This window comes from Bos grunniens, chromosome 8, assembly GCF_055505025.1.
Source record: "Bos grunniens cultivar Pamir isolate PY7600 chromosome 8, Bosgru_T2T1.0, whole genome shotgun sequence".
Taxonomy (NCBI): domain Eukaryota; kingdom Metazoa; phylum Chordata; class Mammalia; order Artiodactyla; family Bovidae; genus Bos; species Bos grunniens.
Window position 1 is genome coordinate 94,293,479 of NC_141172.1, and position 21,929 is coordinate 94,315,407.

Consider the following 21,929-nt stretch of genomic DNA (forward strand, 5'->3'; position numbering starts at 1 on the left):
GCTGAGGCCCAAATAAGATTAACAAACTTGCCAAGCCAAACAGGTAGCCAGAAACAGATGGGGAGGTAAACTGACTCAGATTAATTCCATGTCAGCTGTGTGCTATGACCTCGCTATCAGTCATCCATCCACACAATGTCATCTGATGTAATGTTCAACAACCCACAGGGCTTCCCTGGTGGCTCAGATAGTAAAGAATCCTCCCGCAAGGCGGGAGAAATGGTTTCGATCCCTGGTTTGGGAGGATCCCCTGGAGGAGGGCATGGCAACCCACTCCAGTATTCTTGCCTGGAGAATCCCCATGGACAGAGGAGCCTGGCGGGCTACAGTCCAAAGAATCAGACACGACTGAGCAACTACACACAACCCACAGAATACCTGATCTCCATTTTTCAGGTAAACTGAGGGTCAGAATAAATCAAAGCATGCCCAAGTTTCACACTTAATGAGGGACAGAGCCTGATTTTGTTCCCCAAAGGATTCTTTTTGTGGGGGGAGCAAAGTCAGCAAAGACCTATTTTTACCATCTTGGTGACATCACACCTCCCAAACAAATCTTAATACAAAACCCAAAATGCTTTCTTTTACAGCAGCAATTTCCAGTCTCCCATCTCTACAAAACTACTCACACAAGTTTCACCACACCCACATAAAATGATATTGTCTTTAAATTAACTTTAAGTAATTTTTCCCTATTTAACAGCCTCCTAAGCAATAATACTGTGAAATTATTTTGAGGTGAGTTAAAATTAAAAGTTGTCATCTGTGTACTGCTCAAAACCATCTCAGATATCATACAAGATTCACTTAAAGAAATGCTCTTTCTTGCCAGACTGCATCTCAGAAAGACAGAATCTAGACCTGTCACTTTTTCTAGAGCTTTTGAGAACTTGTGCAACTTTTACATTTCCACTGGGTTGGAGTCATGACGGGGACTTAAGAAGAGTGAATGCTCCTCACCTAGACTCCCAAACGTAATTTAATCCCTGTCCAACAGGGATGGATATACATTTAGGAAGAAAACAAAATGTCCAAAAAGTTCCAGTGATGAGAAAACTGAGTGAGGCCCCTCTGTAAAGCTTCCTGCACGTGCTTATAAGGATGGTTTCAAGGATATGACAGCTTGACTATGACTTAACTCTTGAACTGGAGATCTTCCCAGGTGGGAGATTAATGGAACAGCTAGAACAGAATGAGAGAGCACTGTAGAAAGAGCGCTGCATGGAGCAGCAGAGGTTTAGCTGTATTCCATTCCCAGAATATCCCTCCGGTAGCTATGGAAATTTGGGAAAGTCCCTCCCCCACCCCTGGCTGGATCATAGTCTTTTTTCTAGAATAGAAGTTCCATATGGACAGGGGCCATATTTGTTCTGTACACCTCTATGTCTCAGCACCTAGAACACTGGTTGGGACATACAAGTGTTCAATAAATACTGGCTGAACATTTGATTCAATCAACCCATTTGTCTATAAATGAACTAACGGACGTCTAAGGTCTCATCCAACAAGTGGAAATAAAACAATGCCCTAGCCCAGTAAACCATGGGACTAGAAAAGAGTATTTGAGCAGACATCCCCCTATCCACAAATTATCCATGGATGTATCAATGGAGTTAGCAGGTGAAGTGAAAAGGAAGAACAAGACAAGTCCTCTAACCAGATCACAGGAGCCTGGTGCCCAGCACAAAGACGACATGGGTTGGTAGGTCTGTAACAGCCTGAATGGCACTGTCCAAAGGGGCTGTTAGTCTCCAGCAGACTGATCCAAACCTCCAACGCTGGTCCCACAACCACCAACGACTTGGATGAGAACAAAGAGAGCTATTTATCAAATTTCTACATGACAGGGAACAAGCAGCATTAGTAAATATAATACATGGCAGAAACAGAATCTGAAACAGTTTGAGTAGGAAGAGATGACATAGGGAATCTAAAAATGTAAAACAGAAAAGAGATAGATATTCTCCCTTTAGGTTCAAAAGCCAACAGCACAATTCAGAAATGGAGAACAAGTAACTTGCGATACTCTGTATTTAAAAGGCTCTGCAGCTCAGGTTGACTGCACGTGGTGAATGAGTCAACTGTGTGACGTGGATGCCAAAAAGCCTCATGCAATCCAAGGCTACATTACAGAAATATGGTGCTCAGAGCAAGAGAGTGAAAGTCCCTTCCTGCTCTGTGCTGGAAGACTGTTGTAATTTCTGATAAACTTCAAGAAAGACAAAGAAACACTGAAACACAACCAACTGCCTCCTCTGAGAGGCAGAAATCAGGAAGTGGGGGGTGTGGTAGACATTCCAGAAGAGGAATGGAGGACTTTTAGCCTAAAAAGACAACAGATTTCAGGAAGAGAGGGAAAGAAACACAAGAGTTGTCTATAAACACTTCAAGGGAAATAGGTTAGCCTCTTTCTCTGGGAGGTACAGAAGATCAGTGAATATATTCTGATAATTAGAATACCAATATTCTAATATTGGGTATTCTGCCAATACCCAAAATGAGCTGCTGTGGGAGAGGCAGGTCCCTGCCACCTGCTATCCCTGGGGTAGGCAGAGAAAGTTGATGGGGGCAGGACTCCAACCAAAGATCCTTTCCATCTGCAGTGTGACAGCACAAGAGAGCTGAGCCCATCATGCTCTGAGTAGGGCTTTCACTGCAGAGAAACAGAGGTCTCCAAGTCAGGATCTACACTGATATACCCCAGCCTTGGACTCTCTGAAATATAGTGCATGCATGTGTGCATGCTAAGTCACTTCAGTCGTGTCTGATTCTTTGTGACCCTATGGACTATAGCCCTCCAGGCCCCTCCAGGCTCCTCTGTCCATGGGATTTTCCAGTCAAGAATACTGGAGTGGGTTGCTATGCCCTCCTCCAGGGGATCTTCCTGACCCAGGGATCAAAGCCACGTCTCTTACATCTCCTGCATTGGTAGGCGGGTTCTTTACCACTGGTGCCGCCTGGGAAACCCCTCTGAAATCTAGAGTGTTATTCAAATTCAGCAAAAAGTTACTGATTCCACCTCGGAAGAAGCAACATTTCTCTACATCTCCCTCTGGACTGAGGCTGGGCTCGGTGCTATAAGAGAGCCAAGAAAGGTGGAAGCTGCAGGGCAGAAGTGGCCCTAAGAAGTAGCTGCAGGGCAGACAAAGGTGAACGGAGAGATAAGCTGTGACAGGAGACAACCATAATCCGAGATCTCTCTTCAGAGCTGTGGAGAGAAAGTTGTTTGAATGCAGGTTTGGCTTCTTTTCTCAACCCTGACTCATGTCTCTAGTTTATATGCGTCTTAGGAAGCACCCACCGAGATCTGAAACTACTCCCCGCCCTGTCCCCCATTCACAGTCCCTTTCTCCAGCCATGCAGTGGAAGGCAGAAGAGCAAGGCCAGGTGCTCAGAAATACATTACTGATGCACAGGAGTAAAATCGGCTCCTGTTTATTGAACATCTACTATGCGCCAGACACTGTGTGAGGTTCACAGTTCACACTGCAAGTTACCTATTATTCATAGCTGAAGAAATTCAGGCGTGGAGAGGTTAAACATCCTGGCCAAGATAGCACTCCAAAATCATCATAGCTCATATTCACTAAGTGTTTCCTTGGTGCCAGATGCAGTTTTTAAGCAGTTACATGTTTCAACTCCTCTACTCCTCACAACAATCGTATGAGCTAAAGTTCTCCTACTGGCTCCATTTTACAGCTGAGAAGTGTGGCCCCAAAAGGCCTGAAAGGACTTATTCACAAAGTCACCAAGCTACAAAATAATACACTGTAGCACTCTTTCCTCTGGGTCCCGCTGTCTCTGCAGTAGAAGAAATAACCCTGACTGCCTCTGGTCTACCAGGCAGGGGGCCCCCAGCAGATCAGGAAAGACAAATGCCTTGACTGGTAGTGGTTGTCTCTCTGTGTCCTGTGCTGGGACAGACAGGTGTGCAGGATGGGGGCCTACAGGGCAAGGCAATGGCATCCAGATGGCCTGGCCGTGCACCTAGGAGCAGAGCAGCTGCGAGCTCCTCAGAGCTGACCCGGAGCCCAGGCACGGTCACACCTGTTTTTCTTGTGAAACGACACCTCCCGCTCACCACTTCCCATACAGTTTGCCTCCAGGTAAAGCACAGTCCAGCCACCCAAGAGAAAGCTCCAATACAAGCCTGGTTTAAACTCTAGCCCTTTACACTATTTCTGTTTTCACCAAACTGGGAGGCCTCTCAGCAAAAGCCAGCCCACCTATTCCTCCCAAACACCGAACTAAGAAAAAAGCACTTTCCTGGAGCAGTGGTGGCAGCTGACTGGTGATGGGGTAATTTATCACTCAACACTGTTTAGAACCACCAGTGCATGGAGACGATAAAAAGCGACTGACTCTTAGTCAGCTTCATTACCGCTTCTGAATTCTCTACAGACCACGCAGGCCATCACAACCCACACCTGGGGGCATGCTCCCACCACCCCCGTCCCCCGGTTGGCCACTGCCTGGAAGGCTGCTCCATGGTGACTTCTGCAGCCAGCGCCTCGGCCAGCAGGCTGCCTGCTCTCAGCCACTTCCTAGATGGCAATAAACTGCCCAGGCCCTCACCAGATCAGAGATAAGCATGTCACTTTTTAGAGATCAGAGGTTCAAATGCTCATTGACTAAATCAAATGACTAGGGGGATGATGAACTGAGTTTTTCTTTTAGAAGTGAATGCTTAACTTTCACTTATCCATATCAAGTTGCAACTTTATCTGCTCTTATATGCACAGAAGCATCTGACCATTCACGGCAACCATATGGCCATCTCCATAAAATGAGGTTGGCAGCAACCTGCACCCCTAACTGTCCGTAAGCCAGGCCAGTGCCATTCCTCTCTAGGGGGTTTCTTTTATGTCCCCAGAGGAGGCCAGGGCACTCATAATCTCTGTATTTTCTTCTCAAATACATCCTGCAGAGAGGCCTTACAGCCTAGCCACTGAGGAGGAAAACCCCACAGGGAAGAGCTAAAAGGAACAAGTGCCAGGACATGTCAGCTGCTGTCTCTCCCCGGTGCAGGTTCATTTCCGATTATGAGCCAATTCACAGACGGATTTTGCTTACGTGAGCTGAAACGCTCGATCTGGTATAACGTCTTTAAAACTTTGCGTATGTCCTTCATGCTGGTGTCTCTGTGGCTGTACAAGAGAAGCCGCCGAGCGTCTGAGAACAGGCGAGACACACTGCAGGGGGAGCAAGAAAAGCAGAAACGTCCTGGTTAGACCACCTGTCTCTCCAGTTCAAACAAAGTACCTGCCAGGAACACCCAGCTTGGCTGCAGGGACCCTGCAGGCCACCCCTGACCCATTCCAGCTGCCCCTTCACCCAGCCTCTGAGATGCTATGCTCCGACCCACCCATCCACCCACCCACCCTGCCCCAAACACTCATCCTCATGTATCCGTACAACCAAACCTTACCAGCCTTCAAGGCCCAGTCCACATGCTGCCTCTGCAGGAAGCGCTCCCTCACATGCACATGCGCGTGCACACACACACACACACACACACAGGCCCCCAGGACGAACTTATCCATGAAACACAGCAGACACAGTGCCTAAGGCCCAGGATACACTTAGGGGTCCACAACATTTTTAAATTTCTTTTAAAATCAGGAAAAAATTTCCGAATGAATGCATATCATTAATTTAGTCCGGAATATACTAATCTTTATACCCAACACAGTTAAAAAATAAAATTTTTAATGCTGTTTCACGGAAAAAGGGGCTCATGAAAGTCTCGAAGCCTAAGGCCCACGCATGCTGTGATGGAGCCCTGCCTGCCTGGCACAGTCTCCTCAGAACTGTCCTGCTGCGTCTCCTGCAGCCTTTAGTCCTTTCTAACTCCTGCCATGCTTCTGTGTCTTCCAAGAATCTTCAATGGCTCATTTGGCAAACACTTACTCAGCCCTACCTATGTCTGTTGTTGAAACCATGAGCCAGGAATACAAAAGCGATGAAAGATGCCCTTCAGGGAGCTTACACCCAGGGCCAAGAAAGACCTGTAGACAGAAGGACAGACACTGCAGTGTGACAGGGCACCCATGAAGGAAGAAAGGAGATCCGGGAGCAGAAAGGACCACGCTCCCCCAGCCTTGGCTGAGCTCCCTGAGGACAGGCCACATCCTCTGCACACCTCTATATCCCAACTTCTGGACCAGCGGTCTCCCACACACAATAAACGTTTGCTAAATAAGTGTTTGCTCATTAATGCATGAGGCTGATGTGCGTGTCTCCCTTCTCTACTTACCTGCCAGGTTTTTGGGGTTTTTTTTCTTTTTCTTTAATTATTTTTTTTATTGAAGGATAATTGCTTTACAGAATTTTGCTGTTTTCTGTCAAACTTCAGCATGAATCAACCATAAGTATACATATATCCCCTCCCTTTTGAAGCTCCCTCCCATCTCCCTCCCCACCCTACCCCTCCAGGTTGATACAGAGTCCCTGTTTGAGTTTCCTGAGCCATACAGCAAATTCCCATTGGCTAACTATTTTATATATGGTAATGTAAGTTTCCATGTTACTCTTTCCTTACATCTCACCCTCTCCTCCCCTCTCCCTACCTCTCTAACCTGCCAGTTTTTTAAGGAAAGGCCCCCAACCACAGAACTGTCAGCTATATAAAAAATGTACCAAAATGAGCTTACAATATTTTAAATTTTGGCAGCAATTCTCCCTGGTCTCATTCTTTGGACTTTATCACATAAACCTTCACAAAAGCACCTTCACTCAAACCCAACCATTTAAAATTCCCCGGAGTCTGAGAAAGGAAAGAAGAAATATTAACTGACAAGTTTGGGAAAGAAAACCTGATCCGGTACTTACATGGACTTGTTAAAGTTTCCAACAACTCCTGGAGCCTCACCAGGAGTTGGATAACGGAAACAGGGGTTATTGGCATTACAGATAATCCCCTGAACCCAAGGAAGTGTTCCCGCAGAAGGCATGGCTTTGTTTGGAAAGTGGCCTGTTGAAATTGAGGAAGAGAAAAACACAAGGAGAAACATTAATGCTTTGAAGGATGTGGGACTTGATAGCAATCTTTTTCTCTTTTGGTTCCACCCAAACATTGTTCCATCCCAAACCTGTCCCATTCTCTGAATCCCAGAAATCTGCCACCATCGACTGATCATGAGTTGGAAATGTGGCATCAGATAGCAGTTCTTAATCTGCCTGACATCATCTGTAGGGTTAAATTCATGACACCAGCTTTGGGGAAGTGACCAGATCGTACACAGAAGGTGCCTGGAGGGCAGCAAGTATGAGACCCTCATTCCTTCACCTTCCACCACCCACTTCACCCTTTCGAGACACAGAGAGGCCCTGGTGATGACTTAATCCTCTTCCTTCATATTTGAAAGAAGAAACCATCGTGAGATAAAGTGGCTGATGAAGAACACTCAGGGACTCAGTGGGCAGAACCAGGGGTAGAACCCATGCTTCTGTGATCTCAGTCATGTTCCTTCCCTTATACCTGTGGTCTCCTTTACAACTCAATATTAAAAAAAAAAAAAAAAACTAAGATCATGGCATCCAGTCCCATCACTTTATGGCAAATAGAAGGGGAAACAATGGAACCAGTGACAGATTTTATTTTCTTGGGCTCCAAAATCACTGTGGATGGTGACTGCAGCCATGAAATTAAAAGATGCTTGCTCCTTGGAAGAAAAGCTATGACAAACCTAGACATTATATTAGAAAGTAGAGACATCATTTTGCTGACAAAGGTCCATATAGTCAGAGCTATGGTTTTTACAGTAGTCATGGATGTGAGAGCTGGACCATAAAGAAGGCTGAGCGCCAAAGAATTGATGCTTTCAAATTGTGGTTGTGGAGAAGACTCCTAAGAGTCCCTTGGACAGCAAGGAGATCAAACCAGTCAATCCTAAAGGAAATCAACCCTGAATATTCATTGGAAGGACTGATGCTGAAGTTGAAGCTCTAATACTCTGACCACCTGATACAAAGAGCTGACTCATTGCAAAAGACCCTGATCCTGAGAAAGACTGAAGGCAGGAGGAGAAGAGGCAACAGAGGATGGGATGGTTGGATGGCATCACCAACACAACGGACATGAATCTGAGTAAACTCCGGGAGACAGTGAAGGACAGAGGAGCCTGGTGTGCTGCAATCCATGGGGTCACAAAGAGTTGGACATGACTTAGCAACTGAACAACTCCTTTATCTGTTGGCTCTTCTCATCACCCCCATTACTGTCCCCTGTGGACCTCTGTTCACCTTCTCTACTAGTTCCCAAGCTCCTCAAAGGCACTCGATGAAGGTGCTGACTTAGGATCAAATGTCATCTGTGAAGCTACATTAGTTGCTGTTGCTGCTTCTCTATCCACCAAAACAACAAGCCCCCTCTTGCAGGCCATCTCCTCTCTTTCCCTTCCCTTCACTACAGAGGAGCTTCTTACAAACAGCAGGACTGCATGTACAGGGACTTGTGAGAGGCATCAAAATACAGTCTGGTTCATGGACATGAGCCATGGAGCTGCTTAACCAGATCAAGATAAATGTGCCCTGGAACCTGAGTCTCTTAACTTGAGTCCAAGCATGTGTGGATTCCTGTGACAGAAAGGCCGAGGCTCCAGCACTCATCATATTCTCAGGATTACCTGTGACCCCCAAAGAGTTGACAGTCATTAAGAACCAAGGCTGTAGGTGGTGAAGAGCCACAGAGCTTCACAGGGTTTAGGGTTAGACCAACAGTTTCTGCAACTTGCTAAACAGAGACTTTGGTCAAGTCAGTGACCCCTTAAAGCCTCAATTTCTTCATCTATAAAATGGTGATAACAATAGAACCCATTTCACAGAGCCATAGTAAGTATTACATGAGTTTTTATAGGCAAAGTATGAGTCCCTGGCACAGGGTAAGGATCAGCGAATGGGCCCATTAGGGTTACTGCAGCGCTTGGTGGCCAGCCTACAACAATACTTCCTCAACACCTGCCCAGCTAGGAGCACTCCTTCCATCTCACAGCCCCCACCTCCCTCTAAGGCATAAACCCATTTTTTTCAGTTTACATTTTCATGCAAATGGGCTAACAGAGTCTCCCCAGAAGTTCACCCATAGCCAGGACTTGCGACATTTTGCATTTCAATCAGATCAGATCAGATCAGTCGCTCAGTCCTGTCTGACTCTTTGCGACCCCATGAATTGCAGCACGCCAGGCCTCCCTGTCCATCACCAACTCCAGGAGTTCACTGAGATTCACGTCCATTGAGTCAGTGATGCCATCCAGCCATCTCATCCTCTGTCATCCCCTTCTCCTCCTGCCCCCAATCCCTCCCAGCATCAGAGTCTTTTCCAATGAGTCAACTCTTCGCATGAGGTGGCCAAAGTACTGGAGTTTCAGCTTTAGCATCATTCCTTCCAAAGAAATCCCAGGGCTGATCTCCTTCAGAATGGACTGGTTGCATCTCCTTGCAGTCCAAGGGACTCTCGAGAGTCTTCTCCAACACCACAGTTCAAAAGCATCAATTCTTTGGTGCTCAGCTTCTTCACAGTCCAACTCTCACATCCATACATGACCACAGGAAAAACCATAGCCTTGACTAGACGGACCTTTATTGGCAAAGTCATGTCTCTGCTTTTGAATATGCTATCTAGGTTGGTCATAACTTTCCTTACTGGGGTCCTTTTATCTGTCTTTTTCTTCTGTCCACATACCAACCAGAGAAGCAACATCCAAAACAAGGATGAAACAAGATCTGGTCCTCTGCAGGGACTCTGGCCTCTTGAGCATTTACTCAGTTAATCCCCTTATCTCCCTGTTAATAGTTCAAGGAAAACCAAACAAGGTCCCTTGCCTGAGTCAGCTGCTCCTCATTCAGGGGAGATTTATGTAACCCAACCAAATACTCGAAGGACCAAGGGATTGTCCCCTTTTAACCTCCAGGAAATGCTGGCACCAAAGACAGGGTGGTGCTGGTCCAGCACACTGACAAGGTGCTTCAGACTATAGCCCAGTGGGTGTGGGCACACCCTTCCCCATGTGTCATGTCCCATCTGATTTCCAGACAAAACCAGGATGAGGATTTGGCATCAGGTACACAGGATGATGGACTCTCATGATCCAGGGAAGCGATTAGGATTTTCATGGGTCTGGGTCAAACTGGGAAAGATTAATGGGGAAGAATTATATACCAACCCCTTGCTCCCAGAGACAAGACACCTCTGCAAGCATCAGTTTAACTCTCTGCCCTTCTAGCCAGGTCCCTAGAAAGTGCTGAGAACAGGAAATAAAGCTGCAAGAACTGCATTGATGGAAGGCAAAAGTTTTATCACAATAAACTGTGGAAAATTCTGAAAGAGATGGGAATACCAGACCACCTGACCTGCCTCTTGAGAAACCTATATGCAGGTCAGGAAGCAACAGTTAGAACTGGACATGGAACAACAGACTGGTTCCAAATAGGAAAAGGAGTACGTCAAGGCTGTATATTGTCACCCTGCTTATTTAACTTATATGCAGAGTACATCATGAGAAACGCTGGGCTGGAAGAAGCACAAGCTGGAATCAAGATTGCCAGGAGAAATGTCAATAACCTCAGATATGCAGATGACACCACCCTTATGGCAGAAAGTGAAGAGGAACTAAAAAGCCTCTTGATGAAAGTGAAAGAAGAGAGTGAGAAAGTTGGCTTAAAGCTCAACATTCAGAAAACTAAGATCATGGCATCTGGTCCCATCACTTCATGGCAAATAGATGGGGAAACAGTGGAAACACTGTCAGACTTTATTTTTGGGGGCTCCAAAATCACTGCAGATGGTGACTGCAGCCATGAAATTAAAAGACGCTTATTCCTTGGAAGAAAAGTTATGACCAACCTAGATAGCATATTCAAAAGCAGAGACATTACTTTGCCAACAAAAGTTCGTCTAGTCAAGGCTATGGTTTTTCCAGTGGTCATGTATGGATGTGAGAGTTGGACTGTGAAGAAGGCTGAGTGCTGAAGAATTGATGCTTTTTGTGTTGGAGATGACTCTTGAGAGTCCCTTGGACTGTAAGGAGATGCAACCAGTCCATTCTGAAGGAGATCAGCCCTGGGATTTCTTTGGAAGGAATGATGCTGAAGCTGAAACTCCAGTACTTTGGCCACCTCATGCAAAGAGTTGACTTACTGGAAAAGACTCTGATGCTGGGAGGGATTGGGGGCAGGAGGAAAAGGGGATGACAGAGGATGAGATGGCTGGATGGCATCACCGACTCGGTGGATGTGAGTTTGAGTGAACTCCGGGAGACGGTGATGGATAGGGAGGCCTGGCGTGCTGCGATTCATGGGGTCGCAAAGAGTTGGACACAACTGAGCGACTGAACTGAACTGAACTGAACTGAAAAGTCTTATGTTAGGTATAGGAATTTCACAACATTTCTGAGAATCAGTGGTCTGGATTCAAAGAGATCTGGGTCAAAATTCAACAACTTGCCCAAGATCACAATCTCAGTAAGTGGCAGAGCCAGGAAGTGGCATCCAAACAAATCCCAACTTTTCTGATACTAAACTCTGTGATTTCCACTACACTGCCTTCCTTGCTTGTGATAATTCCAGAGAGAGACTAGCCTAACAGATGAAAAAGCTGAGTTTTCCCTAAAATGGTTACATCAGCAGGGCTTAGGGTAACATTTATATAAAATCAAATGTGCATTTGCTCATCAACCTTTGAGGTTCCAAACACAAAAGCAGAATTACCTCCCAGGCCCACAAATTGAGTGTATATTTCCTTGTATGTGCTTTTCCTTTTTGGTAAAATCAGAAAATCACATCTGGTAGAATGTTTTCAGGTATTGTTTTTTTTTAACTTGAATATGTATAATGTGTACTAGCAAATTAGCAGATGAATAACTGTCAGTATGTGCCCTGAAATACATGGGATCAGACTGGGAACACAATTCAAATGTGACCCCAGCCCCACCACTTCCCTGAAGAACTGTATCCTGTACACCTATGGGGCTGGTTCTTTATCAGCTGAGCTACTAGAGAAGCTGCTTGCTCCTTGGAAGAAAAGCTATGACCAACCTAGACAGAATAATAAAAAGCAGAGACATTACTTTGCTGACAAAGGCCCATCTATTCAAAGCTATGGTTTTTCCAGTAGTCATGTATGGATGTGAGACCATAAAGAAAGCTGAGCACCAGAGAATTGATGGTTTTGAACTGTGGTGTTGGAGAAGACTCTTGAGAGTCCCTTGGACTTCAAGGAGATCAAACCAATCTATCCTAAAGGAAATCAGTCCTGAATATTCATAGGAAGGACTATGCTGGAGCTGAAGCTCCAATACTTTGGCTACCTGATGTGAGAACTGATTCATTGGAAAAGACCCTGATGCTGCAAAAGATTGAAGGTGGGAGGAGAAGGGGACAACAGAGGATGAGATGGTTGGATGGCATCACCAACTCAATGGACATGAGTTTAAGCAAGTTCTGGGAGTTGGTGATGGACAGGAAGGCCTGGATAGCTGCAGTCTATGAGGTCACAAAGAGCTGGACACGACTGAGAGACTGAACTGAACTGAACTGAACTGATGGGGCTGATGGGCTGTGGATGGAGCTGGATAATGACAGGAAAAGTCACTGGGGCCATAAAATAAAGGTCCCAGCTAAACTCCCCAACAAATGCTGATCTTTAAGATTGGGGCATTTTTGCAGTGTTAATCCATCTAGCAAGCTCAGCCAGGAGAGAAAGATTGAGATTGTGGGATAACACTCACAACAACCATGAAAAAATAAAATGAAAGTGTTAGTCGGTTCTTTGCAACCCCATGGACTGTAGCCTACCAGGCTCCACTGTTCATGGAATTCTCTAGGCAAGAATACTGGAGTGGGTAACCATTCCCTTCTGGGAATCTTCCCGACCCAGGGATTGAACCCAGGTCTCCTGTGTTGCAGGTAGATTCCTTACTGTCTGAGCCACCAGGGAAGCCCCACAACAAACATATGGGGTAAGCATCATTCCCCTTTTATAGAGATGAGTAAGCTCAGTAAAAAGAACCTACGTCACTTGCCCAAGGTGACCTGTGTTGAAGCCAAGAGTCAAACCAGGTAACCTGACATCTAGAGCATGTGTTCTTAGCCACTATTGTATTCTCTATGCTCACTGAAAAGGCCATCAGCCAAACATATGATTGGGAGTCAGATGACCTGAGTTTTATTGCATCGCTGTCACTTAATAGATGTACCTCAGACAAGCCCCTGAACTTTTCTGAGTCCCTAGTTACTTATTAAGAAATTAAAGCAAATGATCACAAGGATGAAGTCCATTATACGAGGTTGTTATGAGAATCAAATGGAATAATATTAGTCGATCTGAGATATTCTACACAAATGCTGCTTAAAATTATATGTCCCATGATTTACAACTGTGCGATAAAAACATGATGTATGTGAAAAAGCCTGGCAGGGACCAGATGACAGTGATGTTAAGGTATTGCCTTAGGGAGCTTTTTTAATCACCCCTCTCTGAGCTATCAGTAAGACTTTTATTTTCATGATTGAAAATGTATGAAACAGATGTCGGCTATTATTATAACTACTATTATCACCATTCACTAGGGCTGAAAATGATTTCCTGAGTTGATGGCTTATCAAATAATCGGAAGCCTAGCTGCTCTGTTCCAAACCATTTTCCGTGTTTCCTAAAGATAGAGTTATGGGAAAGGTCACATTTAGTCCCTGCCCTTTGCCTGAATTTCGGTTGCCAGTGGTAAGCCTCAGGCGGGATGCTCACATACTCACATTCATGTTGTTCATAGGGTGGATAGCTCAGCCGCACGGAGATCAGGATCAGGAAGATGAATAGAGGCCAGGCCACTTCAAGAAACAGTTGACACTGAGTAGGAAACAAGACAAAGCACTGTGAATTAAACAAACATGGATGCCTAACACTATTGAGCATTGGGAAATCCATGAAAAGATGAATTAAACAATGAACCTACTTATCCGGCCTCTCTTACCACGCTCTAAGCTTTAATGATATTGAACTGTTTGTAGTTCTCACCTTATACACCTTACTATTATTCCATACCTCTGTGTTTCCCCTAAGAAAGGGAAGATGCCTCCCATCCTGCTTCATCTGGCTCACTTCCACTCACCCTTCAAGACTCAACCAGGCACAATTTCCTTTACTAAAATCTCAGGCAGAGCGGGAAGCCCTTCTGCTGTGCTCCCAGAGTAACCCATGAATCCTCCTCCATAACAGTTTCCCTGAGCCCCTGAAATCCTGTTTTTGTTACTGGCTTCCTCACTACAATATGAGCACCTGAAAGCAAGCACTGGATCAACTCATCTTTGCACCTCCACAGCCTTAGCACAGTGTCAGGTATGTTATGACCATTTGGTGAAAGAAGACTGTGCAAACTGCTGTGCTAAATACACACCAGCTCAGCTCTAAAGGAACAAATGAAGTTGCCCCCTGTGGGGCTGAGAAGAAGGCTCCAAAGGACAATGGAAAGTCACACTCAGTTCCATGTTGACCTGTGTGCCATCAGGGCTGGAAATATCTGGGAAGAGTGCAAAGTCCTTCCCCATCTGTCAAAATCCAGTCACCATCTTCTCCAATGGGTTAGATGACAACTGAACGTAAGTAAGTGTTATTCACTGGTTAAAGCAATGGGGTTTCTCTAAAGGAAATCTGCTTCAGTGAGCTACCAGGGGATAAATAAGCACAGGGACAGGATAGAAATCATGAGACATAATCTAACTGAACCTGTGGTGTTCAGACAACTAGTTCCACTGCCTGAAGCCTCACTCTATCATTCCTTTCAGCTCTAGACTCCAATGTTCTAATTAGGAAGAACACCAAAAGCCCAGGAGAGTCTCGGGGCCTTGTGGGTGAGGGTAACTACAACTGTGTCTTCAGAGACATAAAGCCAAGAGAACACAGATATGAAATCTTTCCTTTTATTTAAATAGATTTTTTTTGATCCCCAAGTCCATATATTTTTATTGCGGAAAATTTAAAATTAAAAAAATACAGAAAAGTAGAAAAAAATAAATATAAATCACTGTTAATCCTACTTCCTGGAGATAATCCCTAGTAAATTAAGCTAATAATGGTTCTCCATTAATATTTCTGTCTTTCTTTTCTATTCATACATAAATAATATTTTTTCTCTACAAAATTAAGATTATACAGCATATATAATCTTATATTTTGCTTTTTCATTGAATATCATACTGGGAGTGTTCCCCATGACATATAATATTCTCTTAAAATATAGATTTTAATGGCCACTCGATACTCCACACTATGAATAGATCATAACTAATTTAACCTTGCTTCAGCTTGGTTTCATTTTTTATTTGTTGTTGGATTTCTGGTATTTTAGATTCCAAAGACCTTTGATATGGTTATACATTAAATTCTTTTTTAAATCTTCTTTATAGAAGGAAATATATGGATGACAGCAGTGAATGTCCTAGGATGGTAAGAACATGTATGGGTGATTTTTTTTTAAAACACTTTCCTGTGTTTTCTAAATTTTCCATAATGAGCATGTATTACTTTTTTTTTTTGAACAAAAAACACTGCTACCATATAACTATGAAGAATAATTTGCTCTAGATAGCACATCAGGAAAAAACAGACACATAGGTCTTTCTTTGGAAGAAAGCATGCTATCTATGGGATTTCCAAGACCAAAGATGGGCTGGTCTTGCTAAGTATTTCTGTAAATAATCCCAAAGAAGCAACACTCAGTGTTGCTTTCAAATGACATTCTACCAACTGAGCTGCAGGTCCCTTCTGAGGCTCCCCAGGTACCCTGAGCCTCTATCAGCACTTGGCACAGCAGGAGTTTCTCCCCTGGTGTCACCTTCTTCTCTCTAAGCCTGCCTCAAGATAAGGGCTTTAAAATGTATGTTGAGCGAGAGAATGAACTGGAGTTTACAAAACAATAAGGCTGGAAATGTAAGTCAGTTGAGCCCTCTAGGAAAGCAACTTAGCCATATGTATTCAAAAGATATGTTTATCCCCTTTGACCAAAGAATATTCCTAGGAATTCATCCCACAGAACTAAGTTTAAAATGTCAAAAAGCTACATACATTTAGTTATTCGTTCATTTAGACAGTATAATTGGAAAATATTGGAAACAACTTAATTGCACAGCAATAGGGAAATGATTAAATTATGGCACATCTACTTAACCTTATACAGTTATTACAACAATGTTTATGAAACACATATACTATTAACCATATAATAGTAACTGAACGAAGCAGAACACAATTGTATGCATTCCAAGCTTACAGCTAAATAAAATCACTTACAAATATTAACAAAAGGGAGTACAACTTTTAAAAAGCAGTTTAACTATGAATAAATTCAGAAAAGAACTCCAAAAAATAAAACCAAAATTAAAGAGTATGAGTAAGATAGTCATCAACCTTGAAGCTCTGAAACTGCCATGTACACTTTGGGGATAAATAGTAGCTACCACTTATTTAGAGTCCAGTGTGTAACAGGCACCTTATAAATGGATTATTTCATTTAATCCTGCAAACAACCCTGAGAAGCATAATCATCTCCATTTTATATGTGACAAAACTAAAGCTCAAGGAAGGGTAAGTCACAGAGACAGTCAGTGGCAGGGTTGAGAGGAACAGCTAGTTTTGCCCAACTTAGGAAACCAGTGGCTCAGCTGAGAAATAATCCCACTAAGTCATGATCAAAGCATATCAACAGGTTCCACAAAGGTAAAATAAGCTCATGGCCTACAGATTTATAATAGTGACAGTCAATATTGAGCACCTACTCTGCACCGGGGATTTTATATACACCTTGTCTCTAATATTTAATTTTCACAATAACTCTGTGAGGTAGCTGGTATCATTAGATTGGGGCAGGTTCTGAGCCATAGCCTGGTAAAAGAGTGCACCAGAGTTTGAACCCAGGTCTACTGACTCCTACATGCTTTTGCACCCCTCATGCTGCCTCTCATAGAGCTATGTTCGGGACATATACCTTTCAAGACAGCCACTTAAAAGGAGTCCGGTGTTCACCAGCCCTCCTAGGCACTGATCTGACTCAATGAATCAAGTCTTAGGTTCCTGAACATCTCTGCAGTCCCACATCTAGGACACTGCAGGGGAATCAATGCTCAAAATATGTTGATTGACTGGGGAAAAAAAAAAAAAAAAACAATGGATCTTTCCCATGGTACTGACAGCAAAGAATACAAAGTATATCTTGCAAATCATTCCCAGCAACTGGGTGTAAGCAGATTAGGCAAAGAGGTAAGAACGAGACCGACAATAATAATGATGGCTAACACTTAAATAGGTCTTACCATGATGCATCAGTGCAGGGCTTCCCAGGTGGTGCTAGAGGTAAAGAACCTGCTTGCCAATGCATGAGATGTTAAGAAAGGCGGATTCGATCCCTGGGTTGGGAAGATCCCTTGGAGCAGGGCATGGCAACCCACTCCAGTATTCTTCTCTGGAGAATCCCATGGACAGGGGAGCCTGGCAGGCTACTGTCCATAGGGTCGCAAAGAGTCAGAGACAACTGAAGTGACTTAGAATTCATGCATCAGTGTTCTCAGTGCTTTACATATGTAAACTCAGTTAATCATCAAACAACCCTGTTAATACTATTATAAATCCCATTTCACAGATGAGGTTCAAGGAGTTAATAAATGTGGATACAAATTTGGTAAATAGTGCCAGAATTCAAAACCAGTCCAACTCAAGGGTGTGTTTTAAACCACTATGTACCCCAATCTCCTTATCCCCTGCCCCATTACCAGAGTATCTAGATTTTTGATCCTTATAAGCCTTAGTGAGCTGAGACACTAACATGTATTAATGAAGAGACTATCTCCAAGAGACAGCACTCAAACCAGAGAACTCATAAAAGACACAATTCTACCCATGCACTTTTACTCTGAACTTCTAAAATGATTTCTGTCACTGAACACAGAATTTGCCTTCTAAACTCAGGGAGATGTTCCAGGTTTTTCTTTACCAATAGCTTCCCTCTTGAAACTTAATTTGACTTCTGGTTCCACATATGGAATGCCATTTTGGTTGCACTTATTATCAAAATCAGATTTCATCCCCCATTTCTAAACAGCATTTTTACTTCAAGTAGGCCTTCATAAATAGCTTGGAAATAAGACAACACTTTATGGTTCAGTTCAGTTCAGTTCAATCATTCAGTCGTGTCCAACTCTTTGCAACCCCATGGACTGCAGCACACCAGGCTTCTGCAACTCCCAGAGCTTACTCAAACATGTCTGTTGAGTCGGTGATACCATCCAACCATCTCATCCTCTGTCGTCCCCTTCTCCTCCTGCCCTCAATCTTTCCCAGCATCAGGGTCTTTTCAAATGAGTCAAAGCTTTGCATCACGTAGCCAAAGTATTGGAGTTTCAGCTTCAGCATCAGTCCATCCAGTGAATATTCAGGACTGATTTCCTCTAGGATTGACTGGTTGAATCTCCTTGCTGTCCGATGGACTCAAGCGTCTTCTCCAATACCATAGTTCAAAAGCATCAATTCTTCAGTGCTCAGCTTTCTTTATAGTCCAACTCTCACATCCATACATGACTACTGGAAAAACCATAGCTTTGACTAGACAGACCTTTGTTGGCAAAGTAATGTCTCTGCTTTTTAATATGTTTTCTAGGTTGGTCATAGCTTTTCTTCTTGCTCCTTTCTTAAAAGGAGCAAGCGTCTTTTAATTTCATGGCTGCAGTCACCATCTGCAGGGATTTTGGAGCCCAAGAAAATAAAGTCTGTCACTGTATCCATTGTTTCCCCATCTATTTCCCATGAAGTGATGGGACCAGATGCCATGATCTTAGTTTTCTGAATGTTGAATTTTAAGCTAACTTTTTCACTCTCCTCTTTAACTTTCATCAAGAGGCTTTTCAGTTCCTCCTTCACTTTCTGCCATAAGGGTGGTGTCATCTGCATATCTGAGGTTATTGATATTTCTCCCAGCAGTCTTGATTCCAGCTTGTGCTTCTTCCAGCCCAGCATTTCTCATGATGTACTCTGCATATAAGCTAAATAAGCAGGGTGACAATATATAGCCTTGACATACTCCTTTCCCGATTTGGAACCAGTCTGCTATTCCATGTACAGTTCTAACTATTACTTCTTGACCTGCATACAGATTTCTCAGGAGGTAGGCCAGGTAGTCTGGTATTTCCATCTCTTTCAGAATTTTCCACAGTTTGTTGTGATCCACACAGTCAAAGGCTTTGGCATAGTCAATAAAGCAGATGTTTTTCTGGAACTTTCTTGCTTTTTCGATGATCCAACAGATGTTGGCAATTTGATCTCTGGTTCCTCTGCCTTTTCTTAAATCCAGCTTGAACATCTGGAAGTTCATGGTTCACGTACTGTTGAAGCCTGCCTTGGAGAATTTTGAGCATTATTTTGCTGGCACATGAAATGAGTACAATTGTGTAGTAGTTTGAGCATTCTTTGGCACTGCCTTTCTTTGGAATTGGAATGAAAACTGACCTTTTCCAGTCCTGTGGCCACTGAGTTCTCCAAATTTGCTGGCATATTGAGTGCAGCTCTTTCATAGCATCATCTTTTAGGATTTGAAATACCTCAGTTGGAATTCCATCACCTCCACTAGCTTTGTTGATAGTGATGCTTTCTAAGGCCCACATGACTTCACATTCTAGGATGTCTGGCTCTAGGTGAGTGATCACAGCATCATGATTATCTGGGTCAGGAAGATCTTTTTTGTACAGTTCTTCTGTGTATTCTTGCCAACTCTTCTTAATATCTTCTGCTTCTGTTAGGTCCATACCATTTCTGTCCTTTATTGAGCCCATCTTGCATGAAATGTTCCCTTGGTGTCTCTAATTTTCTTGAAGAGATCTCTAGTCTTTTCCATTCTATTGTTTTCCTCTATTTCTTTGCATTGATCGCTGAGAAAGGCTTTCTTATCTCTCCTGCTATTCTCTGGAACTCTGCATTCAGACGCTTATATCTTTCCTTTACTCCTTTGTTTTTTGCTTCTTTTCTTTTCACAGCTATTTTTAAGGCCTCCTCAGACAGCCATTTTGTGTTTTTGTATTTCTTTTTCTTGCGGATGGTCTTGATCCTTGTTTCCTGTACAAGGTCATGAACCTCCATCCGTAGTTCATCAGGCACTCTGTCTATCAGATCTAGTTCCTTAAATCTATTTCCCACTTCCACTGTATAATCATAAGGAGTTTGATTTAGGTCATACCTGAATGGTCTAGTGGTTTCCCCCACTTTCTTCAATTTAAGTCTGAATTTGGCAATAAGGAGTTCATGATCTGAGCCACAGTCAACTCCTGCTTTTGTTTTTGTTGATTGTATAGAGCTTCTCCATCTTCGGCTGCAAAGAATATAATCAATCTGATTTTGGTATTGACCATCTGGTGATGTCCATGTGTAGAGTCTTCTCTTGTGTTGTTGGAAAAGAGTGTTTGCTATGACCAGTGCATTCTCATGGCAAAACTCTATTAGCCTTTGCCCTGCTTCATTCTGTACTGCAAGGCCAAATTTGCCTGTTACTCCAAGTATGTCTTGACTTTCTTCTTTTGCATTCCAGTCCCCTAAAATGAAAAGGACATCTTTTTTGGGTGTTAGTTCTAGAAGGTCATATAGGTCTTCATAGAACCATTCAACTTCAGCTTCTTCAGCATTACTGATTGGGGCATAGACTTGGATTACTGTGATATTGAATGGTTTGCCTTGGAAATGAACAGAGATCATTCTGTCATTTTTGAGATTGCATCCAAGTACTGCATTTTGGACTCTTTTGTTGACTATGATGGCTACTCCATTTCTTCTAAGGGATTCCTGCCCACAGTAGTAGGCATAATGGTCACCTGAGTTAAACTCACCCACACTTTTGTTACACACACACCATGGTTACATACTTTTGAATCTCACTCTATTATGAATTCACCTCCCTCCATGCCTGGCCCCACCACAGAGTGGAAGAAATGGAGAGGAACACTGTTTTTGTAATGGTGCTTCTTAACAAAGTCAGAAACTCAGAAATCCTATTTCAGATTGGTATTAAGATTAAACTTCTGATGATTAAGTAAATAGCTACCCTGAACTGCTCTGGGGACTTGCCCTCTCCTTACTCCTCAGCAACAACATGGGGATACAATGCACAAGCATTTCTAGAGCAGGGTTCTGCTCAACTCTTGACACAGGGGGCCAGATAATGGTTGTGAGGGGCTCTCCTATGAATGGTAGAATGTTTCCCCCATCCCTGGCCTCTACCAGTCGACACCAACCACCCCTAGCCAGGACTGTAACAACCAGACAATGACTCTAGACATTATCCAATGTCCCTGGGACAGTAAAATACCACTAGGCTACTTTTAGAATTTGATAAGGTAACAGGATTCAATGGGGAAAAGAAACTGATGAAAATATGGAAGACGATTCTGAGAGGTAAAGAAGTGTACATGAAACAGTGAGTTTCCCAAGATAACAGAAAATTCATCAAAGCAATGGCACACTCTAGGCTCTGTCAGCATCACAGTGAACACTTATCAACATACACTTCAATTAAATTAAACTGAAATCTTGAAAGATCAAATCAGAGGAATGCTGAAGGGAAAAACAAATATGAAAGCCAGGCCTACCCTCCCAGAACTGTAAGGCCTCATGCAGTGACAGTGGATTTTTCAATTGGTTTGATCTTTGGAAGGATATCTGACCATATATGTCAAGGGCCACTTCCCTTTGACCTAGTAATCATACTCCTGAGATTCTGGCCTAAGGAAATAATATAAAAATAAGAAAAGGCTATATGTATAAAATCTTTATAGTAACTTACTTAAAGTTACTATAACACGAGAAATATCTCAGTGTTGGCAATAATGCATGAGGTTATAAAATGAAAACGGCATGGATCCCTGTATTGGTACCAGGAATGTCACTGGCATTATCCCATGGTAGA

General features: G+C 43.3%; 1 protein-coding gene across 4 annotated transcripts in view; it reads right to left on the bottom strand.

Moving 5' to 3' along the window:
* The window catches only part of ABCA1 (ATP binding cassette subfamily A member 1), a 137,121-nt gene that overhangs the window by 88,192 nt on the left and 27,000 nt on the right, over window positions 1-21,929 (bottom strand). For all 4 annotated transcript variants that reach the window (XM_086414526.1, XM_086414529.1, XM_086414527.1 and 1 more), the window contains exons 3-5: window positions 13,750-13,843; window positions 6,832-6,973; window positions 5,074-5,192 (exon numbers count right to left, since the gene is read on the bottom strand). In XM_086414526.1, coding sequence (XP_086270652.1) covers window positions 5,074-5,192; window positions 6,832-6,973; window positions 13,750-13,843 — 355 coding nt within the window. The remainder of the gene's footprint in view (window positions 1-5,073; window positions 5,193-6,831; window positions 6,974-13,749; window positions 13,844-21,929) is intronic.